The 25,947-nt window shown below is 45.3% G+C and overlaps 2 protein-coding genes across 3 annotated transcripts in view; one reads left to right on the top strand and one right to left on the bottom strand.

The window, feature by feature from the left end:
• Positions 1–467: 467 nt before the first annotated feature.
• On the bottom strand, positions 468–22,172 carry LOC133138516 (differentially expressed in FDCP 6 homolog). Its single transcript, XM_061257342.1, has 11 exons — positions 21,982–22,172; positions 16,022–16,162; positions 14,925–15,107; positions 12,834–13,061; positions 12,077–12,223; positions 11,363–11,471; positions 9,064–9,362; positions 8,284–8,450; positions 4,206–4,404; positions 3,092–3,182; positions 468–2,074 (listed from the first exon to the last, which is right to left on the bottom strand). The coding sequence occupies exons 1-11, from the start codon at positions 22,075–22,077 to the stop codon at positions 1,881–1,883; spliced, it is 1,854 nt and encodes a 617-aa protein (XP_061113326.1). The 5' UTR covers positions 22,078–22,172; the 3' UTR covers positions 468–1,880.
• A 959-nt stretch (positions 22,173–23,131) lies between these two features.
• Positions 23,132–25,947, top strand: part of tmem9 (transmembrane protein 9) — an 8,702-nt gene continuing 5,886 nt past the window's right edge. Inside the window, exons 1-2 of one of the 2 annotated variants that reach the window (XM_061257345.1) lie at positions 23,132–23,391; positions 25,099–25,219. In XM_061257345.1, coding sequence (XP_061113329.1) covers positions 25,121–25,219 — 99 coding nt within the window. In that variant the 5' untranslated portion in view covers positions 23,132–23,391; positions 25,099–25,120. Of the gene's footprint in view, positions 23,434–25,098; positions 25,220–25,947 lie in introns of both variants that reach the window. The other variant, XM_061257344.1, reaches the window with a different exon arrangement.

Genomic DNA, 25,947 nt, shown 5'->3' with positions numbered 1-25,947 from the left:
GACCATTTGGCCACCAGCGACGGGTTTCACATCAGAAGAAGTATCCTGGTGTGCAAAAATTTTTTTTACCTACAGTGAAGTATCGTGGTGGATCTTTGAGACTGTGGGGTTGTTTTGCACCAATTGGTCATGGGTCTGTCGTTAAGGTCAATTGAATCATGAACTCCAGGAAGTACCAAGACATTTCGGTCAACCTGGCAAACCAGGTCAATGGTACCCCCAGTATTTTCACTAATGTAGTACTTTCACTGGTGTAGTATTTTTACTGGTGTAGTATTTTCACGAATGTAGCATTTTTACTCCTGTTCACTTTATGTTATTAATGTGAAGAAAGGATACAAAAAGGATACACTTTCAGATAAATGAATGTTATTTGTGTTAAGTGTTATTTTGGATGATTCCATTGAATGCTTATTAAAGGAGAATATTATCCACAGTTGAGGAAATGAAAATGTCATAAATCAAAATGCAGTTCCATTAATGTGTTATTTATTTAACACAGTCCTTTTGTTTATCTTTATCAAGGGTGTGAAAAGGGCACTCTCTATTACATCTTAGTTCCTCCAAGAATATCCATCCATCCATCCATCCGTCCATTATCTGAACCCGCTTATCCTGATCAGGGTCGCAGGGGGGCTGGAGCCTATCCCAGCATACATTGGGCGAAAGGCAGGAATACACCCTGGACAGGTCGCCAGTCCATCGCAGGGCACACGCACCATTCACTCACACACTCATGCCTACGGGCAATTTAGACTCTCCAATTGGCCTAACCTGCATGTCTTTGGACTGTGGGAGGAAACCGGAGTACCCGGAGGAAACCCACGCAGACACGGGGAGAACATGCAAACTCCGCACAGAGAGGCCCCGGCCGACGGGGATTCGAACCCAGGACCTCCTTGCTGTGAGGCGGCAGTGCTACCCACTGCACCATCCGTGCCGCCCCTCCAAGAATATACTGCACTTAATTCTAATGCAGCACATTTCTTTTAGTTAAAAATAAAATCACATTTGTAGAGTTTCCCTCTTTTTTCCAGGCATGTCTTTTCAAAGCCAAAAACGAAGAAAGTATTCGCCTGAAACTGTTTAAAAAATTGATTGCAAAATGGCAAACCCCACCTTCTGGTCCTCTTGGTTAGCTCAATTGCCTCAGGCTAGATCAATCGAGCACAGAAACATATTTCAATCCAAAGCAATTACAGATATGACCCAGTAGTGGAACTGCAGCTCAATAACACTGAAGTTGACTTTACTGCTGCCATTTTCACAGAACAAATGAGAAAAGAGAAATACTAAAAACCAATACTATAGGATAATATTAACAATATAACAATGCACAAATGAAATCCATTTGTATGGAAGATCACTAAAAGCTTTAAACAAACACTGAACTCAAGATGACATTTCAAATCTTGTAGACAATAGCAGTCCTCCAGTTAGACTCAGGTATGAAATCCTTGTCAATTGTTCACTGTTTAGTTGAATTTGAAATCTCCTAAAAGAGACATTAAAACCTGCACATTGAGAAACCAAAGACAAAAATACAGGAAGTGAGGTCATCGAAAGACAACCATGCCACCATTAAAAGCCACTGAGGTGTGTGGTTCGTCGATGACGAAAGAGCAGGAGGTGTCTTGACTGCATATCTCGTTTCTCAGAAATGGCTAAGGAGATTCTTTAGTTCATCATGGGTCTGGAATGTGACTCATAGACTGCTCCTCCAGCGACTGCTATGACTATTGCTGCTGTTTAAGTGTAACACTGCACAAAAAGTGCAAACTCCACCTTCTGGTCCTCTTGGTTGGCTCAATTGCATCAGGCTAGATCAATCGAGCACAGACACAGGCCAGATCAATCGATCTCTTAATGGCTCCCCTCCCTCAGGGGATCTCCATGTCTCCGTTGGAGGTGTGGGAGAGCCGCCTCTCCGCGCCGGCGGCCGCGCCTCCCTGCACGTTCTCCTTGCTCTCCTCGTCCCTGTCCTCGGAGCGCTGCCGCAGCCTCAGGCCGGGGTCCCGCTGGCCCGGGATGCGGAAGCTGGAGAACGCCGAGGGCCCTCCCGACGGACGCTTTTCTGGAGAGAGGGGAACACAGAGGCGCTCAGTCCACAGAGCTTCAGCAGCGGCCAGAGGCAGGAGAGGGTTCAAGTTTGGTAAAGTTGGTAAAAAAGCTATTACTATGCTTCCCTGGGGGATAGGCCGTGTAGTTTCTATACTGAACTACATTTCCCAGCGCTGTTTGAATGCTGGGAAATGACTGAGTCTAGGGGTACTGAGAAACCTGACTCAGAGAGCTGCAGCGAAAGTGAAGAAACAAAGCCTCCCAGCAGCATGTTCTTCTTCTAGGGATTTACTTACAGTTCTTACTACACTAAATATAACCTGCCACCGTCCTGGATTGCTGGGAGAGGCTTCACATTCAGAGGCCAATCTGAGGAGCACTGGATTACTGAGAGTGTTAACCATGACGCAGCTGAAACGAAACCACAGCACACAGAGCCTAATGTCTGAAGCTCTTTTATCTGCACCACAGCAACGTATGGGCGCTTGAACCACAGCCCTGCCTCTTGCCTTCAAGGGCACAGGCTTAGCTGCAGACATTTGAAGGTACATACCAATAAAGAGGAGTCTGTTTGTCCTGCTGGCTTTGGCTGGAGGAAGCCTATTTAAAGCCCCAGTGTTCAGCACACAGGTTTCACACACCTGTTCTACAGTACCTCCACACCCTCTCAGAGAATCTCGATTTAATAAAGCATGTTTTTCCTCCATTAAAATACTCAAACCCCTTTCTCTCCTGGCTAGCATGTTGCTCTAATGTGGCTCAAACCAACACATGCACTGTAACAGACTCAAGCTGGAGCAGAGCAGGGTGGAGCAGAGCAGAGTGGAGCAGAGCAGGGTGGAGCAGAGCAGGAGGGAGGGGAACAGAGTGGAGCAGAGCAGGGTGGAGCAGAGCAGGAGGGAGGGGAACAGAGTGGAGCAGAGCAGGGTGGAGCAGAGCAGGAGGGAGGGGAACAGGGTGGAGCAGAGCAGAGTGGAGCAGAGCAGGGTGGAGGAGAGCAGGTGCAGTGGATCGGGGGGTCACGTGGTACCTCCTGGCCCAATAGGGTGCATAAGCCTGGTCATTTGCACGTTCCAGTGCTTGACGTTTGTGCTTGCTTGCCGCAGCTTCCTCTGGGCAGCCTATGTGGGGGGAGGGGGGGAGGGGGGGAGATAAATAAAAGGGGTGTGGTTTAATGCTGCTGCACTGCACAGGACGTTATTTGGACACATCTTACTTCCTGTTGTCAATCGATGAAATGACAAACCCACACAATTCTGACACGCTTGGTCATGAAAATGATGCACAGAATCAAAGTGACTGAGAACCGCAACGTTTAGATGGAAACTCATCTAAATTTAGATTTTCAAGCTGGTCACAAAGCTTGTCTCTAGCTGGGTATGAGCTGGTCAACCAAGTGGTAGCTAGTTCATAAGCAACCAGCTATTTCAAAACGTAGCTTGAGCTGGTCTGAAGTGGTCAACCAGCTACCAGCTGTTTTAAAACCTAGCTTGAGCTGTTTTTGTCAACAGGGAAAACTTCGATCTGAGGTAACTTCTGAAAGCAGGAGTGAGTAACCCTGCAGGAGAGCACCCAGAGTGCTATACTGTGACATGTTCCACAGCAAGCCACTACTGCAGGATACATCTATGTAGGATATAGCACCTCAGATAACATCAGCGTAGAGGACATGCCATCGCCACAGGCATTTACACACAGTATGCTGTCTCCTGTTATCTCCTATCAGATCTCATAAACACAAAGGTGTCTTTTCTTAGACGACTTGATTTAATATGGTAAATGGTAAATGGTTGGCATTTATGTAGCGCCTTTATCCAAAGCACTGTACAATTGATACTTCTCATTCACCCATTCATACACACACTCACACACCAATGGCGATTGGCTGCCATGCAAGGCGCCGACCAGCTCGTCAGGAGCATTTGGGGGTTTGGTGTCTGGCTCAGGGACACTTTGACACAGCCCGGGCGGGGGATCGAACCGGCAACCCTCCGACTGCCAGACGACTGCTCTTACTGCCTGAGCCATGTCGCCCCACATGCCCCAGTAATATAATACTCAACACCACACACAAACACACTACATACTACACACACACACACACACACACACACACACACACACACACACACACACACACTCACCATGACGTCCTGGTCCACTCTCTGGCGGTTGGCTCTGACCTCCTCCAGCTGTCTGTGCGCCTCCTCCAGGGCACGGGACTTGCTCTCCATCTCTTGCCTGAGCTCCTGCTTCTCCCGCTGGGTCTGCAGGATGTACTCCTCCTGCTCCTCCTGCAGGCTCATCAAAGCCTTCATCTTCTCCTCCTCCTCTACCAATAGCCTGCAGAGAGAGAGAGCAAGAGGAAAAGATAGATGATTCATTTTTCTGGTATCCACTACATGTCCTGGCAAGCTGTTGCACACAGTGACCAAACTGTCAGTCACAGTGAAACAATACTTCTGAATTTCTTTGCAGAATTTGTCCTTTGTCAATTTCCAATTTTGCCCCCTATATCTGCGAACCAAAGTCATCCTGAAGAATTGCCTGTAGTTCACTTTGTTAATCCCTTTTATTTATTTCAAAGCCTCAATCAAATCTCCCCTAAATCTCCTTTTACTAAACTTAAAGAGATTAAGCATCTTAAGTCTATCCTCATAACTCTTATCTTTTATATATTAAATAAATCTGGTTGCCCTTCTCTGAACCTTTTCCAGCACCTCTATATCAACTATTATACCCAAGTCTTTTTCAGCTTTCCAATTTTGTACCTAAAGAATGTTTGAACATAAAGTATGTTTTTATTTCCCACATTTATTTATTTCTTCACATTCACAGACACAGACAAACTAAGCAGGGGACAATCTCCCCTGGAGCAATGTGGGGTTCAGGGCCTTGCTCAAGGGCAGCTGCACAGATCTTATTGTGGAATCATGGGAGATTGAACCACTGACCACGTTGGTCCCAGTCATTTATCTTAACCACTGCACTAGAGGTTGCCTGCTCGTGGTTAGCTGTTAGCCAAACCTAGTTTTGTATCATCTGCAAATGTAACTAAAGTACTTTCAATGCCTCCGTCAAGGTAATTTATATAAATGAGAGGAGCTCACTGCACAACAGCGCCTCCTCTGGTCAACTGCATGCCTGCAGTCTGCCCGCGCATGTATGCATGTGTTGTACTATGCACTGTAAACCACACAGTGAAGACAAATGTCTGGCAACACACACCATGGTTTGCACTCTGCTTAACTGACAGACAATTGGGTGCTGCAAATTTGGGAGAAAATTGCAAATGGAAAATGATACAAACTGACAGTTGGTCATTGGTGATAGGCATCAGACAAATGGTGGCTGCACTGTGACTTGACAGAACAGTGTATCTGTGAGACTGACAGGCCTGCAGGAAACCAAGCTCAATTCTGAAAGGACTCAGATCAAATGGCCCTGTCAACATCCCTGCCCTCAGCTACTTCCTCTGTTCAACTCTACTTCCTCAGGAACTTAGCATAACCTCTAGACAAATAATTTCACCATGGACTAGAGAGTGCATGCAGTATGAACAGTAATCCATGCACTTCTGATTCATACATATTCAAATATCATACCTAGAGTAGAAGGAATCTGTTCATATATCCAACAATGAAGATCTATCCGTTATTGCCACACCAGTCACCCATGCATAGTAGGACAGCATAAATAGTAGAATATAATACATGTATCACTGACAAATATCACTCTCCTTATGTATTATGTACTGTTTAGGCTATTTGCACATTCAGTTGTAAATATAATATTTGTATAATATTCCATGGACTGGATACACTGCGTCAACTGAATACTAGAAATATACACACATCCACACCTTGCTTCTAAAATCTAGTTATGACCAGCTTGACTAGCTCAGTTTTCAAGCTGGTCAAGCCAGCATAGGTAGATTTTACAGCTGGTCTAGCTAGTTTGGCTGGGTATGAGCTGGCCAACCGACATGGCCATGCTAGCGATGAAGCTGGTCAGCCAGCTACCAGCGGTTTCAAAACCTTTTTTTCAGCAGGGCAATCTTTTATTAAAACTCCAACTCTAAAGCAAGCATATTTTCGCAGGGCATCAGTCATGCAGTACACATGCAGTATACAGCACATGAAAAATAGCTGAATAGGTTCTTCAAGCTAAGATATTTAATACAAAAAATACACTTTCCATTGTATCCAAAAACTTGCAAAAATCAAGAAGGCAAGTCTTATTTTTGGTTTGATTTTCATGCATTTGTTCGGCGTGGTGCCTTCACGGATAGGAAGAACCACTTTATGCGTACATTGATGAAACTACTTTTCAGCCAAGCAGCCAGATGATGTCTTGTGAAAGGAGGCACACCACAGAGAGGATGTCTCAACATGGAGCTCAGGCTCAGGAAGTCTCTGCAGCCAACCGGTGACGACAGCGATGACACAGAGGACCAATCACACTCGCGATGACACAGCGATGACAGCGGAGGACCAATCACACTCGCGATTAACACAGCGATGACAGCAGAGGACCAATCACACGCATCCGACCAGATGGTCAGGTTTTGGGAATCATTGACAGGTGGAGGCTCCAAAGTGGCTTAGTGGTGACCATGTTGGAAATAAAACCCCATGCCCGTAAAATGTCTCAAATTAAAGTAATCTCAGCCATAATCTGAGGATTCTTTCCAGCACAGCTGTGAGGCTCTGAAATAGACCTAAGCAAGCTGCTTTAAACAATGACACATTTACGGTGTCGTCATTGTTGTTATTTGTGCCTTTGTGGTGGCAGTCTGTGCAGACATGTTTAAAAACAGTACTGCTTGTGCAATGGGGTCAGTGCACTAGAGCACAGAAACTGTGTGTGGGAATGTGGGTGCAGACATGCGGTGAGTGCATGCAGTACATATAGGTTTAGAGAGTTTTGGTGTTCATATTCATACAATCAGGTAAGTGCAAAAGGAAACAGCAGCCACAGTACTCTAAAGTTCTTGATGAAACCGCCACCTCATGCCCTAGATTAATATTTGCAGCGAACTGATTCATAGTTGTTTGCCTGCTTTGTTTTGCACCTCAAACCTACTGGTGGACATCTAAGTCAAGCAGTGTCATCAACTATAGTGTAAATGAGGAAGTTTAGGTTTAGGGTGTAGTGTATAATGTATATGAGGATGTTTAGGGTGCAGTGTATAGTGTGAACGAGGATGTTTAGGGTTTAGGGTGTAGTGTATAATGTATATGGGATGTTTAGGGTGCAGTGTATAGTGTGAACAAGGATGTTTAGGGTTTAGGGTGTAGTGTATAATGTATATGAGGATGTTTAGGGTGCAGTGTATAGTGTGAACGAGGATGTTTAGGGTTTAGGGTGTAGTGTATAGTGTAAATGTGGATGTTTAGGGTTTAGGGTTTAGGGTGCAGTGTATAGTGTAAATTAGGATGTTTAGGGTTTAGGGTGCAGTGTATAGTGTAAATGAGGATGTGTAGGGTTTAGGGTGCAGTGTATAGTGTAAATGAGGAAGTTTAGGTTTAGGGTGTAGTGTATAATGTATATGAGGATGTTTAGGGTACAGTGTATAGTGTAAATGAGGATGTTTAGGGTTTAGGGTGCAGTGTATAGTGTAAATGAGGATGTGTAGGGTTTAGGGTGCAGTGTATAGTGTAAATGAGGATGTGTAGGGTTTAGGGTGCAGTGTATAGTGTAAATGAGGATGTGTAGGGTTTAGGGTGCAGTGTATAGTGTAAATGAGGATGTGTAGGGTGCAGTGTATAGTGTAAATGAGGATGTGTAGGGTTTAGGGTGCAGTGTACAGTGTAAATGAGGATGTGTAGGGTTTAGGGTGCAGTGTATAGTGTAAATGAGGATGTGTAGGGTTTAGGGTGCAGTGTACAGTGTAAATGAGGATGTGTAGGGTTTAGGGTGCAGTGTATAGTGTAAATGAGGATGTGTAGGGTTTAGGGTGCAGTGTACAGTGTAAATGAGGATGTGTAGGGTTTAGGGTACAGTGTATAGTGTAAATGAGGATGTGTAGGGTTTAGGGTGCAGTGTATAGTGTAAATGAGGATGTGTAGGGTGTAGTGTATAGTGTAAATGAGGATGTGTAGGGTTTAGGGTGCAGTGTATAGTGTAAATGAGGATGTGTAGGGTTTAGGGTACAGTGTATAGTGTAAATGAGGATGTGTAGGGTTTAGGGTGCAGTGTGAAACAGGGCGTGGGCAGTACCCGGTCTGGGCGAAGCGGAAGGCCTCCTCATCCTGTCGAGCCTTGACCTCCACGCGCAGGGCGTCCTCCAGCTGCTGCTGCATCTCCTCCAGCTCCCGAATGCGCCTCCTCTGCCGCTCCGCCTCCACCTCCTTCAGCACCATCTCCGCCTCCATGCTGGCCCGCGCCTGCACTCGCCCGGGACGGCACGGGGGGGGGGGGGGGGGCACGGGGGAGGGGCACAGGGGGAGGGGCACGGGGGGGGGGGCACAGGGGAGGGGCACGGGGGAGGGGCACAGGGGGAGGGGCACGGGGGAGGGGCACAGGGGGAGGGGCACAGGGGAGGGGCACGGGGGAGGGGCACAGGGGGAGGGGCACGGGGGGGCACGGGGGAGGGGCACAGGGGGAGGGGCACGGGGGGCACAGGGGGTGGGGCACAGGGGGAGGGGCACGGGGGAGGGGCACAGGGGGAGGGGCATGGGGGGGGCACAGGGGGAGGGGCACAGGAAGAGTGACATACTGTAACATGCTGACATTTACATTCTAATCTGGACACTGCAACAAAAAAAAAACTGTCAGTCTGAAATATTTGAGTGATATTTATTTTTAGTCATTAATTTTTTGCTAAAAAATTAAAAAAAGAAGAGAAAAGTTTGTACAGTTAGTCTCATTAAAAGACTAAAACACCTTTTAAAGAATATTTACTGAAGTTTTTATATTTATATTATGTGCCTTTGCTCAAGGATAGAGCGGCAGCATCCCAGGTCCCTGATCACGGCTCCGCAGAGCGTCCTTCCTCACCTCCTCGGCCTCCCTGAGCTGCTCCTCCAGGGCCTCCTGCATTTGCTCGTGCTGCTGGCGCCTCCGTTCCTCGTCCTGCTCCAGGAGCACCTGCGCCTGCTTCTGCGCCTCCCGCAGGAGCTCCAGCTCCGCCAGCTTCCTCTCCTTCTCCTCCTGCAGGGCGCGGAGGCGCTGCAGCTCCTCCTCCTTGGCCTCCTGCCGCTGCTCCCGCTGCTCCCGCTGCTCCCTGCGCTTCAGCTTCAGGTCCTTGTGCAGGGAGCTCTTCCCCTCCGCCTCCAGCCGGATCGCCGTCTGCACCGCTGGGGAGGGGGGGGATCACTCAGACACACCATACAGTACACCATACAGTACACCACATACACCACACACCATACAGTACACCACTCAGACACACCATACAGTACACCATACAGGTACACCACATACACCACACACCACACAGATCCAATCTTATCTCTCTGGCCGGTCCTCCCAGGTGTCCTGGGCTGGAGGAGTGTCAACCCCTCGCCCTTGTTACAGGAATCCCCCAGGGCTCAGTCCTCGGACCCCTCCTCTTCTCCATCTACACGAGATCCCTTGACCCCGTTATCTCTGCTCATGGCATCTCCTATCATTGTTATGCCGATGACACCCAACTCTTTCTCTCCTTCCCCCCATCAGACACACAGGTCTCTACCTGTATCTCCGCCTGCCTGAGAGACATCCAGACCTGGATGGGCAACCACCATCTAAAGCTCAACCCAGGTAAGACGGAGGTGATCTTCATCCCTGCTTTAACCTCTCCCTTCTCTGATTTTTCCATCTCACTAGGGGATACCACAGTGACCTCATCCCCTAGTGCAAGAAACCTTGGAGTGGTGATGGACAACAGGCTATCTTTCTCCAAGAACATCGCTACAGTGACCCGGGCATGCAGGTTCTTCCTGTACAACATCCGGAGAATCCGACCCTTTCTCACCACCTACTCCACTCAGCTCCTTGTTCAAGCAATGGTCCTGTCCCACCTGGACTATTGCAATTGTCTGCTGGCTGGCCTTCCATCTGCCATCAGACCCCTACAACTCATCCAGAATGCTGCAGCCCGTCTGGTATTCAATGTTCCCAGACATTCACGTCACCCCCCTGCTCAGCAACCTCCACTGGATAGCCTGTTATGGCTCGCATCAAATTTAAAACTTTGGTGCTTGCATACCAGGCAGTTAAAGGATCAGCCCCTGTATATATTCAATCCCTTATCAAGACCTATACACCAACAAGACCCCTCCGTTCTGCCACTTTGTGCTGTCTGGCGCCTCCCCCTCGCCACACCTGCACTTCACGCTCACGACTGCTGTCGTGGAATGGAATGACCTCCCGGTGGATGTCAGAACAGCAGAGTCTTTGACCTCCTTCAAGAGGCATGAAGACCCATCTCTTCAGGCTACACCTTTCCCTCCCCAACTCACAATCACCGTGATTAGTCTTAGACCGTATTTCTGTATGTTTACACTAGGACTCGGAACTGTACTGTCCTCCCAGGTCCACTTTTGCACTTTGTTGTACGTCGCTCTGGATAAGAGCGTCTGCTAAATGCCATGTAATGTAATGTAATGTAATAATGTAATGTAATGAATGAGAAGCATCAATTGTACAGCGCTTTGGATAAAGGCGCTATATAAATGCCAACCATTTACCATTTAACTGATACCCCACACCTAACGCCAGATTTTATCTTCAGAACGCACACACTGGACAATTTGGCCAAGACGGAGCACCACACACTTAAGCTGTACACTCACGTTCAGTCACAGTGCCTCTCTCAGAAACCTGCGTGATTCAATGTGACTTTAGAGCAAAACCCACAAATTCCATGTCCCAGTGAGCTTGGCTCTCACTGGCCATCGTGGCTTTCTGTTTAAATTATATCGCTGTCCCCCTCATGCTTCAGGTTTTCAGGTCATAAATATCATTTTGATGACGTTTGACAATTCAAAATCAGGACATCCCCGAGCCAGTTGGGAGGGTTATGATTCTGTCTGTTTTCTCAGACTGCCTGAAACCCTGCCTTGAAATGACACCTCGAGGACAGGAACACCTGTGGTGTGTCTAGGGGGAAGCAATCTTTGGAGGAATCACTTTTAGTAAACCACACTTTTAAATCCACTTCACACACAGGACCTCAGTTCCGTTTTGACAGCATTGACAGATTGCGGTAAACCTGGAAGTGGGACTTTGGATTGGAGAAATCACACCTGGCTCACACACAGCCCCTCTCAGTTACCTGAGGCCCGTCCATTCCCCCAAAGCCCCAGCCACTCACCTACAGTCCACTCCTGCCTCTGCTTTGTGTCCGAGGCACTCATCTCATAGGTCTTGGACATTGTTTTCAAACAGAACATGCATCTCTTCCCATCTTTGTCGGGCAGCACCTGAGGGACGGAGCCAATCATATCGACTTCAGTTACACTCGTGGCCAATCATATCCACTTCAGTTACACTCGTGGTCAATCATATTGACTTCAGTTACACTCGTGGCCAATCATATGCACTTCAGTTACACTCGTGGCCAATCATGTCACCAGCAGCTACTCTCATACCTCCGCCCAGACCCCACCTACAAGGTGGGCCCATTCCAATCACTTATTTTTTTTCTCCCTGTTCCTCGACTAACCTGAAAATCAATTGAGGTCTGTCATCTTAAAGGACATTCCAACCTGTTAAATGCTTCTCAAAGGAGCTAGAAACAAAGAGCTAGGAGGCTTCTGAAGGGTTCTTGAGCTAGGAAACACAAGTGCATCCTTTGTGGACATATTTGTTTCAGAATGTGCGACATATACTATAAATGGATCCACCGCTCGTCATCTGCCACGTCTGTGATTGACGTGGCTTCTAACTGAAGATTGAAAGAGCAAGGAATGTTCCATTTCCCTAACACACATTTCCTTGATTCCTCCATCCTTTTCTCTACCTCCACCCCACCCACACCCACACCCACCCTGAAGACCATGCACAGTCCCCACAAGACCCAGCCCACCTCCACACAGCAGTTCCTGTCCAGTGTGATGTTTCCCTTGCGGTCCTTTCGGTCCTCGCTGATAAAGTAGGCCAGCGTTCCAGGTTTCAGGGTGAACCAGCGCTCCACCCAATTCCTGCGCAGCTGGCCCTTCTTCCACAGATATCCCTATAACAGCAACACAACCATAACACAAGCACAACACAACAATTTATAGACATTCCTATAACCATAACACAACCACAACACAACACAACAATTTATAGACATTCCTATAACTGCAACACAACCATAACACAACCACAACACAACACGACAATTCCACAGATATGCCTACAACCACAACACAACCGTAACACAACCACAACACAACAATTCCATGGACATCCCAATAACCACAACATAACCCTAACACAACCACAACACAACAGTTCTACAAATATCTCTACAACCACAACACAACCATAACACAACCACAACACAACAATTCCATAGATATCCCTATAACTGCAACACAACCACAACACAACACAACAATTCCACAGATATCTCTACAACCACAACACAACCATAACACAACCACAAAACAACAATTCCATAGACATCCCTATAACCGCAACAAAATCATGAGACAACCAAAGCACACAATTCCGTAGACATCCCTATAACTCAACACAACCATTCCACAAATATCCTTCAAGAAAACACAGCATTCTTGGAAAAACAATATATGCTCCAATTAAAATGTATTTTTATATATTCTATCAAAACCTCCCACCTCCTTCAATACATCTCCAACAATCTCCCGGTAAACTTCTTCAATTGCCATGCTGACTGCATCCTTTTCAACGCCTCGTGTCAGCTTCCCAGAGTTCATCAGTTCTAGGAAGACCCAGACAGTGAACCCCCTCTGCTGCACAGAATCCTGGGAAATGAAGTCTTCAAGCTCCACACAGTTGAGTTCCACGCTCATGGCCAAGCAGATTTTCTTCAATAAATATTCTGTCTGGAATCAGATGGGTGGAAAGGATCAAATTAACTATTACAAAAGTTTATTTTTATGTGCGAAGCAGGGGTCATTCTCAGTTCCTATGGCTGCTCTGTTGGCATGCAGTAGTGGCTCTATGTGTGTTTGAAGACATTGAAATAAAACCCTCAAAATCAGGTTGTGCTCATAGTTGAGAACAAGGACAGCCTGGCTACATAGGCAACCCTAATCCTGGAGTGTCTCTGGGTTTTTTTTGTCTCAGCTTGATTGCAAGGATTGATGGATTATTAATAAGTGTGAGACTGAACATTTGTGTCAGTCCTTGCTCTACACAACTTAGCTACAGATATAAAATTCCCTCTGAGACCACATTAATAAGCATACCTTCTTGAAAACACAAATAGCCTGCTCCTTTAAACAGCAAATGATGTGGCTGCAACTTAATATATGAAGCATGCAGACATAGGGAAGAGGTTTAGTTGTGGTGCAACCAAACTATAGAAAGGGCAAGACGATCTAAGCAATTGCGACAGTGGTATGATTGCTGGCTTCCAGACAACGTGGTTCCAGCATCTCAGAAACAGCTGCTCTCCTGAGATTTTCATGCACTAAAGTCTCTGAAATTTACACAGAATGGTGCGAACTTTACAAAGCAATGGGTGTGATGATCAGAATGAGGGCTTCAGGTCACACTGATGCCAAATGGAGCAGGCCCCCAGGCAGCACTGTGACGGCCATCAAACCATGACCAGCAGAATTCTAGAGAATTATCCAGGGGAATTTGCGTTTGCACTATGACACCTAACATCTGCAGTGCAGGAGGCGGGAAAACATTCACATTCATATCTCAGCTGAATAGAGAGCAAAATTATTAATTGGGCAATCATTATGAAATTGAATATACTGCAATATTGAAAGAAATCAAGACTTCTGAATACATACAAACTATTGCCAGATATTACAATATTGCTTATTGTTAATTGCATTTACAGTACTGTGCAAAAGTCTTAGGCACCTGTATAACATTCTGTACAGATAAGAATCTTTCAAAAATAATTAAATGAAAGGTCCTAAATAAACGTACTATACATTTTATATTACATTAGTAATTTGGCAGAATGGTTAAAAACTGAATCAAATCAATATTTTTTGTGACCACCCTTCAGCGTTAAAACTGCATCACTTCTCTGAGATAGCCAACGCTGTCCTGCAGTTCTATAAGACAATTAGCAGGGAGGTTGCTCCAAGCATATCGGAGAACTTGCCACAGTTCTTCTGCAGACTTTGGTTGGCTCCTTGCTTCTGATCTCAGACAGCCATGATCAAGATTTTATGTAAAAAGTAATAAATTGCTTACAGTAATATGTTACTTTTTTAAATTAAATACAAAAATGTCTCTGTGAAATTAAATAGTTTGGAAAATGAATATTTGGAAATCTCAAATGTGTTCTTTTATACTAACACACACAAAAAAATAAACATAGATATAATAAAGTCTAGGGTGCCTAAGACTTCTGTGCAGTACTGAAATCTTCCCAAAACATCAACTTATTCAATTTCTGCAAGGGAAACCGAAAATCCTGGACAGGTTATTCCTGAAATAAACAATCTCTAACAGGGGACTGAAACATTGGTCCAAGCAACACAAAGTTAACTCATTTTCTATTTGACCTGTTGGTGTTGCTTAGCACCCAATTGGTCAATTAAAGAAGCTGGTTACACAGTTAGCTCAACTTATCTGGTTTCTTGGGGCCAAATTGATTGTTGATTTTTAGATGAAAATGAGGAACAGCAGGCCCTGCAGCTCTCCAGGTCCAGCGTTTGGAGAGCCCTGATTTGTGAATTAAAGGAGGTTATAGTGGGAGGATGCTGAGGACTGACCTCGTCAGGAACCATGACCAGCGGATACTTGTCCTCTGACAGGAAGTTGAAGAGGCACCAGAGGCGGAAGACATCTTTATCCGGCAACGTTTTGCCGTTGTTCTCGGGGCGATAGTTCTTCTTGGCGGTGAGCGTCCAACATAGCTCGTCCACATTCTCCTTTAGAAAAGACCCCTCCTGAACCTGAGGCAGACCACACTCTGTCATGGGCTGACCGGTCACGTTGACTGTGTGTAGGCTGTCATGGGATGACCGGTCACGTTGACTGTGTGTAGCCTGTCATAGGATGACCGGTCACGTTGACTGTGTGTAGCCTGTCATGGGATGACCGGTCACGTTGACTGTGTGTAGCCTGTCATAGGATGACCGGTCACGTTGACTGTGTGTAGCCTGTCATAGGATGACCGGTCACGTTGACTGTGTGTAGCCTGTCATAGGATGACCGGTCACGTTGACTGTGTGTAGCCTGTCATAGGATGACCGGTCACGTTGACTGTGTGTAGCCTGTCATAGGATGACCGGTCACGTTGACTGCGTGTAGCCTGTCATAGGATGACCGGTCACGTTGACTGCGTGTAGCCTGTCATAGGATGACCGGTCACGTTGACTGTGTGTAGCCTGTCATAGGATGACCGGTCACGTTGACTGTGTGTAGCCTGTTTGGCAGGACTCCGGTATACTGGTTACCCCCAGTACCCACCAGAGTCTTTTACTGAACCAAGAAACCATTTAATCTAGCATCAGGTCATTTGATGACCATTTGACCAATTAAGGAATCGATGGTTATTGAGATATTGGCATTTTTCCAGTAGGACAAGAAACTAGTCAGAGCACATAACTGTGTGGAAGGCAAGGGAGAAGCTGTGCCAATTATTAATAATATTCATGTTCAACAGTTATTATGTTGTTATTTGTGATTATTTTTTAATATTTACAAAGTGTAATGTAAGGGAAGAGGCTGTGCATTGTTACTAATATTAGCATTAAAATATAATTCATTATTAAAGGTGTATGAGGTGAAGATAATATAATTAAAGCTTTATAAGGTCAGGATAATGTAATATCGGTGTTGTGTTATGGTAGGATAGGCTCTGCACCTTGTCCAGGATGTACTTGTTGAGGTAGGGCATGTAGCCTTGGCTGGAGACGGGTCCGTCGTCATCATCCCGGAAATGCTCCTCTAGAGCCACGGGGTCATGAGGGATACTCAGCACTGTGCACAGGTTATGGGAGAGAACCTGCAATGCACAAACACATATCAACACGCATGAGCGACATGGCTCAGGCAGTAAGAGCAGTCGTCTGGCAGTCGGAGGGTTGCCAGTTCGATCCCCCACCCAGGCTGAGTCGAAGTGTCCCTGAGCAAGACACCTAACCCCCAAATGCTCCTGACGAGCTGGTTGGCGCCTTGCATGGCAGCCAATTGCCGTCGGCGTGTGAGTGTGTGAATGAATGGGTGAATGAGAAGCATCAATTGTATAGCACTTTATATAAAGGCTCTATAGAAATGCCAACCATTTACCATTTACCATGAGCGCGGATAGAAATGACAAACAAGAGCGCTTATCAAGTAGAATCGAGGCAAAGAAATGGAGGGGGGAGGGTTCTACAGGGTTTTGCATGGTTTCACCCTCACAATGATTGGCAGTGTCATTTGAAATTGAAATTGATTTAATTTGTGGGTTAAAGCTTGAGCCATACTTTCCATGAGCCCTCGTCAGGATGGCAGAAGGCACACGATTGAGAATTATACCATATACAGTAACTCCAGCTATACATATATTATAAGTACAGATCTGTTCCACTACTACAAAGCTCTGGCTAAAAGATTGCAAGGTTTAATATGAGACATATTAAGGCAACTTGGAGAAAGTGAATGCTACTCCAGCTGTGCTTTTCAAAGGAATCCAAACCCAGTTAGGTTGATGGTCTGCATAATTATGTGTATTAGATGGATGAAGATGATAACAGAACATGATTTCCCTGCTCAAGCTGATCCTGATCAGTAGTTCTGGCCAGATCACAGCTTGATATGGTTTGACCAGCTCAAGCTATGTTTTGAAACAGCAAATAGTGAAATGGTTGACCAGCTACGATTTTTAGACATGCTACCAGCACTAACTGGTTAACCAGTTCATACTCAGCTAGACCAGCTTTATAACCAGCTTGGCCATGCTGGTTGACCAGCTCATACCCACCAAGATCAGCTTATGCCCAGCTTGACCAGTTCAGTTTTCAAGCTGGTCAAGCTGGCATAGCAGGATTTTACAGCAGGACTGAATAAGGCCAAAGCCTATTTAACCCTGCCTATGATCCAGAAAGTGCTGGCTTCTGTGCACTCAGAACTGTCAAATACATAAAAAAGCAGGATCGTCAAATACATCCAAAGCAGGTGTAGCTACAATAAGCTGTTGGTTCCTTTAACCTGCACTGCTCCAGGGGGATTTTCTAATCAACTGTAAATCACTTTGGATAAAAACGTTGGTTAATTAATTAGCTAGTTTATGTGCTAATTATTTTAACAGATTTTGATACACGTTTGATGAGAATTTAATGAAGAATGAAGCTGAAGTGGTCATGTTTCTCCTTGCAGCTCTCAAGTAGTAGAACGAACTTGAATGGTTCTAGTTTGATAGCTCTCGAGTGAATTAGCATTGTCAATTACCAACTGTGGTCCAGATGTTGTTATCTACCACTGATTGGATGGACTTTTAATTGCCTTACTTTGCCCTCCCCAAACAGAGTCCCACTAAACCTGGAGGACTGTCTTCCCAAGGTGCTTTGCCTTTCTTGCTCTGTGCAGAACATGAATGACTCCACAGGACTCCACATAGTTGGTGTCCAGAGGGCTGAACGTAATTTGGTTTAAATGACACAAGCAATTGATTGGATCAGCTAAATAGAGCCAACTTTCGAATGGACAAGTTAAAAAGGGCCAACATTTGATTGGACAAATAAAAGGGGCCAGAGCTTGAGTCCCTACTCAGCACTCTGTAAAGGCTGCTCATAGTGAGGCTGTGTGCAGGTGTGACTAAAGTGGTCTGAGGAGAGATGACACCCGCAGACACACACAACCACACAGCACACAATTTAATTACAAGGTACGTACCACGGATTATTGTCATTGTTTTGTCATTGTTCTAATTTCCCATCACTTGTAAAATGGTGCCAAAACACTGGAGACACTATTAAGCTCCTATATCCAAGGGCCTTTTTCACATTCATCCATCCATCCATCCATTATCATAACCCGCTTATCCTGAACAGGGTCGCAGGGGGGCTGGAGCCTATCCCAGCATACAGTGGGCGAAAGGCAGGAATATACCCTGGACAGGTCGCCAGTCCATCATAGGGCACACACACCATTCACTCACACACTAATACCTACAGGCAATTTAGACTCTCCAATCAGCCTAACCTGCATGTCTTGGACTGTGGGAGGAAACCGGAGTACCCGGAGGAAACCCATGCAGACACAGGGAGAACATGCAAACTCCGCACAGAGAGGCCCCGGCCGACGGGGATTCAAACCCAGGACCTCCTTGCTGTGAGGCGGCAGTGCTACCCACTGCACCATCCGTGCCACCCTTTTTCACATTCAAGAATAGTAATCTTTGTGATGAATGCAGTCATGGTCAGAGTTTAAGAATGCAGGCATCACAATGTTTCCAAAAAGGGAACCACAAGATGCAACATAATTATCAAACAATAGAACTGACCCCCTAACACTGGTCCAAACTCAGAAGGTTTTCAGCATAGCACAAAGCAAATATATCAGGAAAAAAAACTTGTGTTCCTTGCAGGGTCTAAAAGCATATAGTCTGAATTTACCAAGCATGAACTAACCTAGAACAGACCAAGCCTGCTTAGACATACAAGGAGTTACGGCAACAGTTACTACTATCTACTATTTCCACAGAACTTCTGTACTTCGGTTGGTGCCCTGGATGTGACGTTTTAAAACTGAAATGTGTCAGCCTGCTTGGAAATATGCCTGATGATGTTTTGTGTGATGTCAAGAACTATTTTTGTTTCTTATTTACACCACACCTCATGACAGGAAATAGGCAATAATGAGTGTGCTATTCTGCTGCTGTTTCTGACCCCTACAGAACAAGAAAGATACTGAGCTACTCTACACACACACACACACACACACACATACAACCCCTACAGAACAAGAAAGATACTGAGCTACCCTACACACACATATACACACTCACACACACACAGCCCCTACAGAATAAAAAGATACTGAGGTATTCTATACATACACACACACACACACACACACACACACACAGCCCCGACAGAACAAGAAAGATATTGAGCTACTCTACAGACACACACACACATACACACAAAGCCCCTACAGAACCAGGAACCAGTGTGGACACAAAGACATGTGTACAAACGCACACACACACAACCCCTACAGAACCAGGAAGATACATAGGTAGGTACTCTACACAAGAACGCACAGACACATACACACACACATACACACACACACACACAGAAGCACACCTCTAAAGCATGCACACTCCATCACCCATGAGCCAGTGAGTTTTTCAGAGTATAATCAACCTGCATTTCAAGAAGGCCAATGTGCCACGTGCATATATAAATATATATACTGATTAGCTGATATCTTGCTAAATAATCTCCTCATCAAGACTCCGACTCTGACTCAGATTCAATATAGGGATATATCAGTTAAGCACAAGCTATGCGAACAAATATGCTACACAGAGAGGAAAGGTCTTAAGTTCAATCTTCGGGCAGAAGAGAGGAAATAAAAGCTCTCTTGAAAGCTCCCCATGAGCTTTTGCCTGAAAAACAAAATCCTTGGATCCCATCAACAAATTCTAATTTTGGCAAACATGCTGGCAGATTACAAATATTACAAATACCAGAAATTACTAAATATATATTTGCTTTTTTCTCAATTTGTAAAATAAAATTGTATTAATCCATTTCATATGGGGTTTAAACTACCTTTGTTGAATGCGTGTACATTCTACAGAAACCAAATTTACGTAACCGATGCTTGGCAGCTTGTTGGTGCCAGCAGGCGACAGGTGCATGATGGGACACGTTGTATGATGCAAGCAGAAGCAGACAATCTCCTCCTCACATCTGAGTTCTCAAACGACTGCACCACAGCATTGCAGGGTATGTAAAGATGCTGGCCACATCCGGCTCACCCCGCCTCTTCCTCTTCCTCTTCCTCCCTCGCTGGTGCATGCGAGGGGGATCAGAGGCTCAGAGTCTCTGGCTCTGTGAGGCTGGGTCATGCCCAGAGCTGGGGGCGCTCCGGAGAGACCCTCAGAGTGACAGGGCTGAGCCTCTTGCAGCAGGAACACGGAAAGGGGAGGAGAGGCTCTGCGTGAGATCCCGTTTCAGATAGCTGTGCAGAGCAGCTGATGTTCTGTATGTAAGCAAGTACCTGCACAATCCCCAGTAGAGATCTGGCTCTATGCTGGGTTACAGGGTGGATCACAATTATTGGCACCCCTGGATTAATACTGTGCAATATCACCCCCTGGCAAAGATGACAGCCGAAAGTGTTTTCCGATCATTTGTGGTTAGAGAACACATTTGGAAGGATTGTTGACCATTCCTCCATTACAGGGTGGACGTACAGACAATGTAACCGTAAGTCTTCAGAACTTCAGAACTTAAGTACATTCAGGTGTTCTCATGCCCCACCAAAAATGCAATTTAAACTGTTCAGACTGTCTTTATTCTTTATTTTCTTTATTCATCACAAGAAGACAGTTAGATGAGGCTCAAGAACTACATGACATATTTTAAAGTGCCATGTTACTCATATAATCCGCTGGGGCAACTGAAACACAATATCAAAGCATGCATATTCTAACTGACATTGCCGAAAATGGTATGCATTTCCATGGCGTAAACTTACGGAGCCAATTTTTTCTTTATATCCAGGTAATGCCCTGCCCAGCCCTCCAGGGTGAAACACCCGTTGCCTCCCTCTGCTTGAAAGCACCTCCAGCCTCCTCACTACTCCACACTGTGGTCCAGGTATATCTATCCGCTGCTACATGTGCTCATGCCCTATATCAGAAACGAGAGTCTAGGAGCTGTCTGAGAAGACCATGTTAAACATCAAGGCCATACCGTCCCAGAGCCAGGCTGAATGCTCTCTGAGCCAGTGGCCAAGCAAAGGCAAATCTGGTTCAACTACAATGGAAGCAAAAACACAAATCGCCACTGAGGCATATACTGTATCTATATGTTGCACAAGTAGCATTCAGCTATGTTTAGTTATTAATGCACCCTGTCTGTTTAGACACAATTTGATGCAATCAAAACTGCAATGTATACTGCGCTCGAAGTACACATCCACTCATTCTACAGAATTATTGCTAGCTGTACTCTATTGTTACATTGTATTCCAACTCCTGTCATTACTGTGGCTCATTTTGTGTACTATTCTGTACTGTCATTGGCTATAGTATGCCTATTGGTGGATTAGTTCCCAAATATGAGGTCTATCCACCATACAGTTGCCCTTTATATGAAGAATATCAAAATATCAAAACAGTAACAATTCTCATCTGCCCTCTAAATCCAGTACAGACAGGCAACAAAGGCAGTGATCTCTGCCAAACTTGAAGGACAAACTGCGCTACATACTGAAACTAGCAAACAGCCAACTGGTGAACCAATGCACATGAGAAACATTAGGTTCTGCCAAATAGGAAATGCAGAACAAACAACAGCCAAAGTGGATCTCAAACAGCTTGGTAAACACACAAAGCAAGTGATGGGAGTTGAGCTTGATTTTCTCATCTCTGTGGGTCTATTCTTCTTTCTTTCTGTCTGTCTGTACCATGCTGTACTGGAGACAGCAAGCAGCAGCCCTGTCTGAAAACTATGCGCGTGCTCTCGGTGAGTTTAAGTCGGAAATGAGACAGCACTACACACGTTCAGAGAAGAGCTCCTCTACCGCCGTCGGCCTAACCTTCGCCCCACGGAAACAGGCCGAACACCCCCAAACTTAGACATAAATGGACCAAGACCCTACCTTCAGCTGGGATTTCGACACCTTTCCGCTCTTCTCCACGTCCAGGGCGGTGAAAGCGTACCAGATGGACTTCAGAAGCTCCGTACGCAGGTCCATGGCTGCAGTAGCATGACGCTCTCTTTTTCTCTCTTTCTTCTCCTGTCTCACTCCCTCCGTCTCCTTTTCACCTCTGACTCGTGGCCCTGCTGTGACAGCCACCCACTCCTCTGGGCTGCCGCTGAATGCGGGACTACAGCAGGGCAACGGCGCCCCCTGTCAGACACCCCGCTTACTGCACCACCCGTCTGTTACTCACAGACATGTGGGTTTCTCCATCATGCAGGTGCATCCGCATTCTAGTGTCAAACATTTGGTTCATAAAGGGTGTGGGAGATTAGCTAGGGTTAGCTCAAGGCTTCTTGTGGTAAAATGGGGCTGAGTGAGCTATCCTGTCCTGTAGCATCAAGACTGAGGTCTTGAAAAGGAATGAAAAGCATTCTCATTTTAACCAGGTTGAACTTAGGGAATAATCTGTCATGGAGAACAATATGTCATTCAGACAAGGTGAGGTGTATAATGAGGTCCATGTGTCGGACAGACTACAAGAGAGGAAGAGATGAGTGGAGTCAGCATATGAGTGATCAGAGAACCTATAAGAGGAGATGACAAAAGTAAGAAAAGGGAAAATTGGAGGGAGCCAAGTATGCAACCTTTGGGGAACGGGTACAGCTGGGCACAAGCTGAAATTAATCCTGCCTGCAATGTGTGTTCTGCTCATGAATTCAGAAGTGGAACCTACTCTCACATCAAACAGGCTGACCACAAAAGGAAGTTCTGTATGATGTGACAATTCTGGATTTTCACCTGTGCTCACCTTTGATAAAGTCAAAAGGTTATGCGAAATGTAACAATATACTCATTAATAATGAATTCATTTTATGGAGATAAATGAAAAATACATATCGCTCAAAGTGTTCTATCCTCAATGTATGGTAGACTGAGGCTTCAATATGGTTAGAGACAGTACTGTAGTTAAATTCTCTGATAACATTCACCAATCTTGCAGGAAAACAAAATTGTCATTTTTCTGTACACCAGTGAGATGGGTGTTTAGACAATCACAATGCCACACATGCCCTGTTACATTGATAAAAATACAAAGTAGAAAGACTTTTTTGCTGCCTGACATTGGTTAACCATCTTCTCCCTTCTAGCACTATTCAAGGCCAACTTTTGGTACTGTATATCAGCAACGCCATACCATAGGGTGTGAGCTTATCTTCGGGCTAAGCTCCCAAGACAACACAACACTGTCTGCTGCCTGATCGTAACAGTAGGTGGCAGCGAGTCCAGTACGCCTTGTTTGTGTGCAGAATCTAGCAGCCAGCTCAGAAGAAGAAGCTGAATTAGAAGAAGAGGAACAAATAAAGGGTATGTGATACGCATAACAGAACAACATCATCCGTAGATACAGTAAGTTGTATGCTTGTTAGCTACTATATACACTTGTATTATTATCGACCAGGCCAGCTCGCTCGTCAACGACGACAATGTAGAACAAGGACAAAGTAAAATGAGCAGGCCATCTAAGCGAGTGAATTCGCAGGCACGTATTTGTAATTTGCTAACCAATAGAATTAGAGCTAGAATTAACAATGGGAATTAATAATTATACGGCGCTAGTAAATAGCACTCTCTAATACGCTCGCACGCAGAATGATCAGGTCCATATTCAGCGATATCTCGCTAGCTATGGACCTGATATTCGTCTAGCTAACCATTCAGTTAGCTAGTTGTGATCACATAATTTATTATCTAAACGACGGGCCTACTGTACATAGGAACTGTTTAAAATAAACGTTACTAACAGCTAATTTAGTCGAAAATCGTTTTTTTCAGGCAGCAACATCTTGAGGTTTCAACGTGTTGTGATATAAGTTGGATACTTGGGTTACCCTCTAGGCTAGCTAATTTGGTTAAAATTGGAATAACAGGTCTTTGCGTTTTGGATACCGTGTGTTATTGTACAAATGAGCGTAACGTTAATAGTTCGTGATCTTGGGGCTTTCTACAAATTTCAAATTAATTCGTTTCATCGTACAGTTCCATTGCCGAATTTGTAGATCGGTGAGAAGAATATCACCTAACGCACTGCTACAGAAGGCCCATAAAGACTAGCTGCTAGCGTTGCATGTAGTCTGTTTGAATAGAGTATCATCATTTCTTAATAATTAATTTGTATATATTGTTCGATGCAATTGCAGAATCCGCACACTGAAAAAAGCTAAACAAGCGTGCTTCCGCCTCCTATGTGACAAATGTAACGTGCAAATTCTGCAGCACCGCTATCCACGTTGGACACCTTTTTTGTTGGGGCGCAGATTCAGGTCTGTGATCTCCAGGACAAGTGACGCGAACGCTGCGTATACGTAAGACATTCATATGATTAGGTTTGCGCTGACACGGAAGGAGAGTTGTAAATGACAAGCCTCGATAAGCGAATGACTGGCTTATTTTCCTAATCAAACATCCTTACTGGACTTTGGGGTCTGGTTGGAACTTTGACTTTGCTTTGAGGTCTGGTAGGAACTCAGTCACACCATAGCTTTTCTTTGCTGAGTTCTGGGAATATACTGTTGAACCTTTTTTTTTTTTTTTTAAGTAATTTTGCACTGCAGCTTATTTCTGACGAAAGAGGTAGCTGTCTGAACACACTTGCAGTGCCTGTAGTGCCTCCATGGTTTTCAGTGAGACCGCTGTGGATATACACTACAGGCAGTTGTACCTGGTTTGAACGTGTACATTGTATTCTGTGTGTGTCAGGGTTGGGACAGGTGCTGTCAGGATGAAGGTGTATATTGTATTCTGTACTGCAGGGTTGGACAGGTGCCGTCAGGATGAAGGTGTATATTATATTCTGTACTGCAGGGTTGGACAGGTGCCGTCAGGATGAAGGTGTACATTGTATTCTGTATTGCAGGGTTGGGACAGGTGCTGTCAGGATGAAGGTGTACATTGTATTCTGTATTGCAGGGTTGGGACAGGTGCTGTCAGGATGAAGGTGTACATTGTATTCTGTACTGCAGGGTTGGACAGGTGCCGTCAGGATGAAGGTGTACATTGTATTCTGTATTGCAGGGTTGGGACAGGTGCTGTCAGGATGAAGGTGTGTAGCACTGTGCGTGGCTCCAGGCTCTCCATAAGTCTGCTGCTGCTCCTCCTTTTCTGTGAGGTCATCTTCCAGGCACACGCCACCAAGGTAAAACCTGTGCGCTCGGACTGTACCCCTTCAGTTCTGACCTGTCACTGCCACAGGTAGACTGTACCACTACAACACCAGGCATCATCTGCCACACTCTGTACCACTTAACTTTCACACCCATTCCTTTTAACTGATATTTCAAGGCTGTGAGCAAACTTAACCATCCTCCTAATTCCTAACAGCTGCTCTGCCTTTGGCACTCGACACACACACATTGTGCCACCTCAACACCTGCTGCTATTTTGACACTTTGTATTGTAACACTTTGTATTTCAACACCTGTCAGTTACTGACACACAGTGCTATTTCAACATCAGTTGCCAGCACAAAATGTGGTTCAAATCCAGCACCAAAAACAAACCCACCAGTCTACTGTATGTTAATGGAAGATTGCCATGTCCCAAGCCTTATATTTATAGTTGGAGACCTGAAAACTACAGTATGTATGTCAGCACCTAGGCTTCCTATTTCAGTTTGAGTTTAAACTAAGCAACTTCAGTAGCGGTATGTTGTTTGTGAATATATCTAGCAGTTGCTAAACATTTCTAGTCTGGAATGTCTAATGGAGGCAAATTGTGAACATTATAGGTCACAGTCAGTAGGTTGCTATGTTTCCATTGTGGATTACACAGAATGCTGTCCCATAGTGCAACCTGCAGATGGCGATATATCTACACCAGAGAGTGCAGGGCCTCCCACCATGATACAGTATGAGGGTTTTGACT

Source organism: Conger conger, chromosome 10 (assembly GCF_963514075.1).
Source record: "Conger conger chromosome 10, fConCon1.1, whole genome shotgun sequence".
NCBI lineage: Eukaryota > Metazoa > Chordata > Actinopteri > Anguilliformes > Congridae > Conger > Conger conger.
Note: the sequence above shows the minus strand (reverse complement) of the source record. Positions and strands in the feature narration are given on the sequence as shown.

Excerpts from the sequence above, each read along its gene's own strand:
- LOC133138516 (XM_061257342.1), bottom strand. The coding sequence starts at position 22,077 with ATGGACCTGCGTACGGAGCTTCTGAAGTCCATCTGGTACGCTTTCACC. Across the intron at positions 12,224-12,833 it reads TTGGAGATGTATTGAAGGAG|GGATATCTGTGGAAGAAGGG; the intron begins GTGGGAGGTTTT and ends TTGCTGTTATAG. Across the intron at positions 8,451-9,063 it reads AGCTCAGGGAGGCCGAGGAG|GCGCGGGCCAGCATGGAGGC; the intron begins GTGAGGAAGGAC and ends GGGCGAGTGCAG.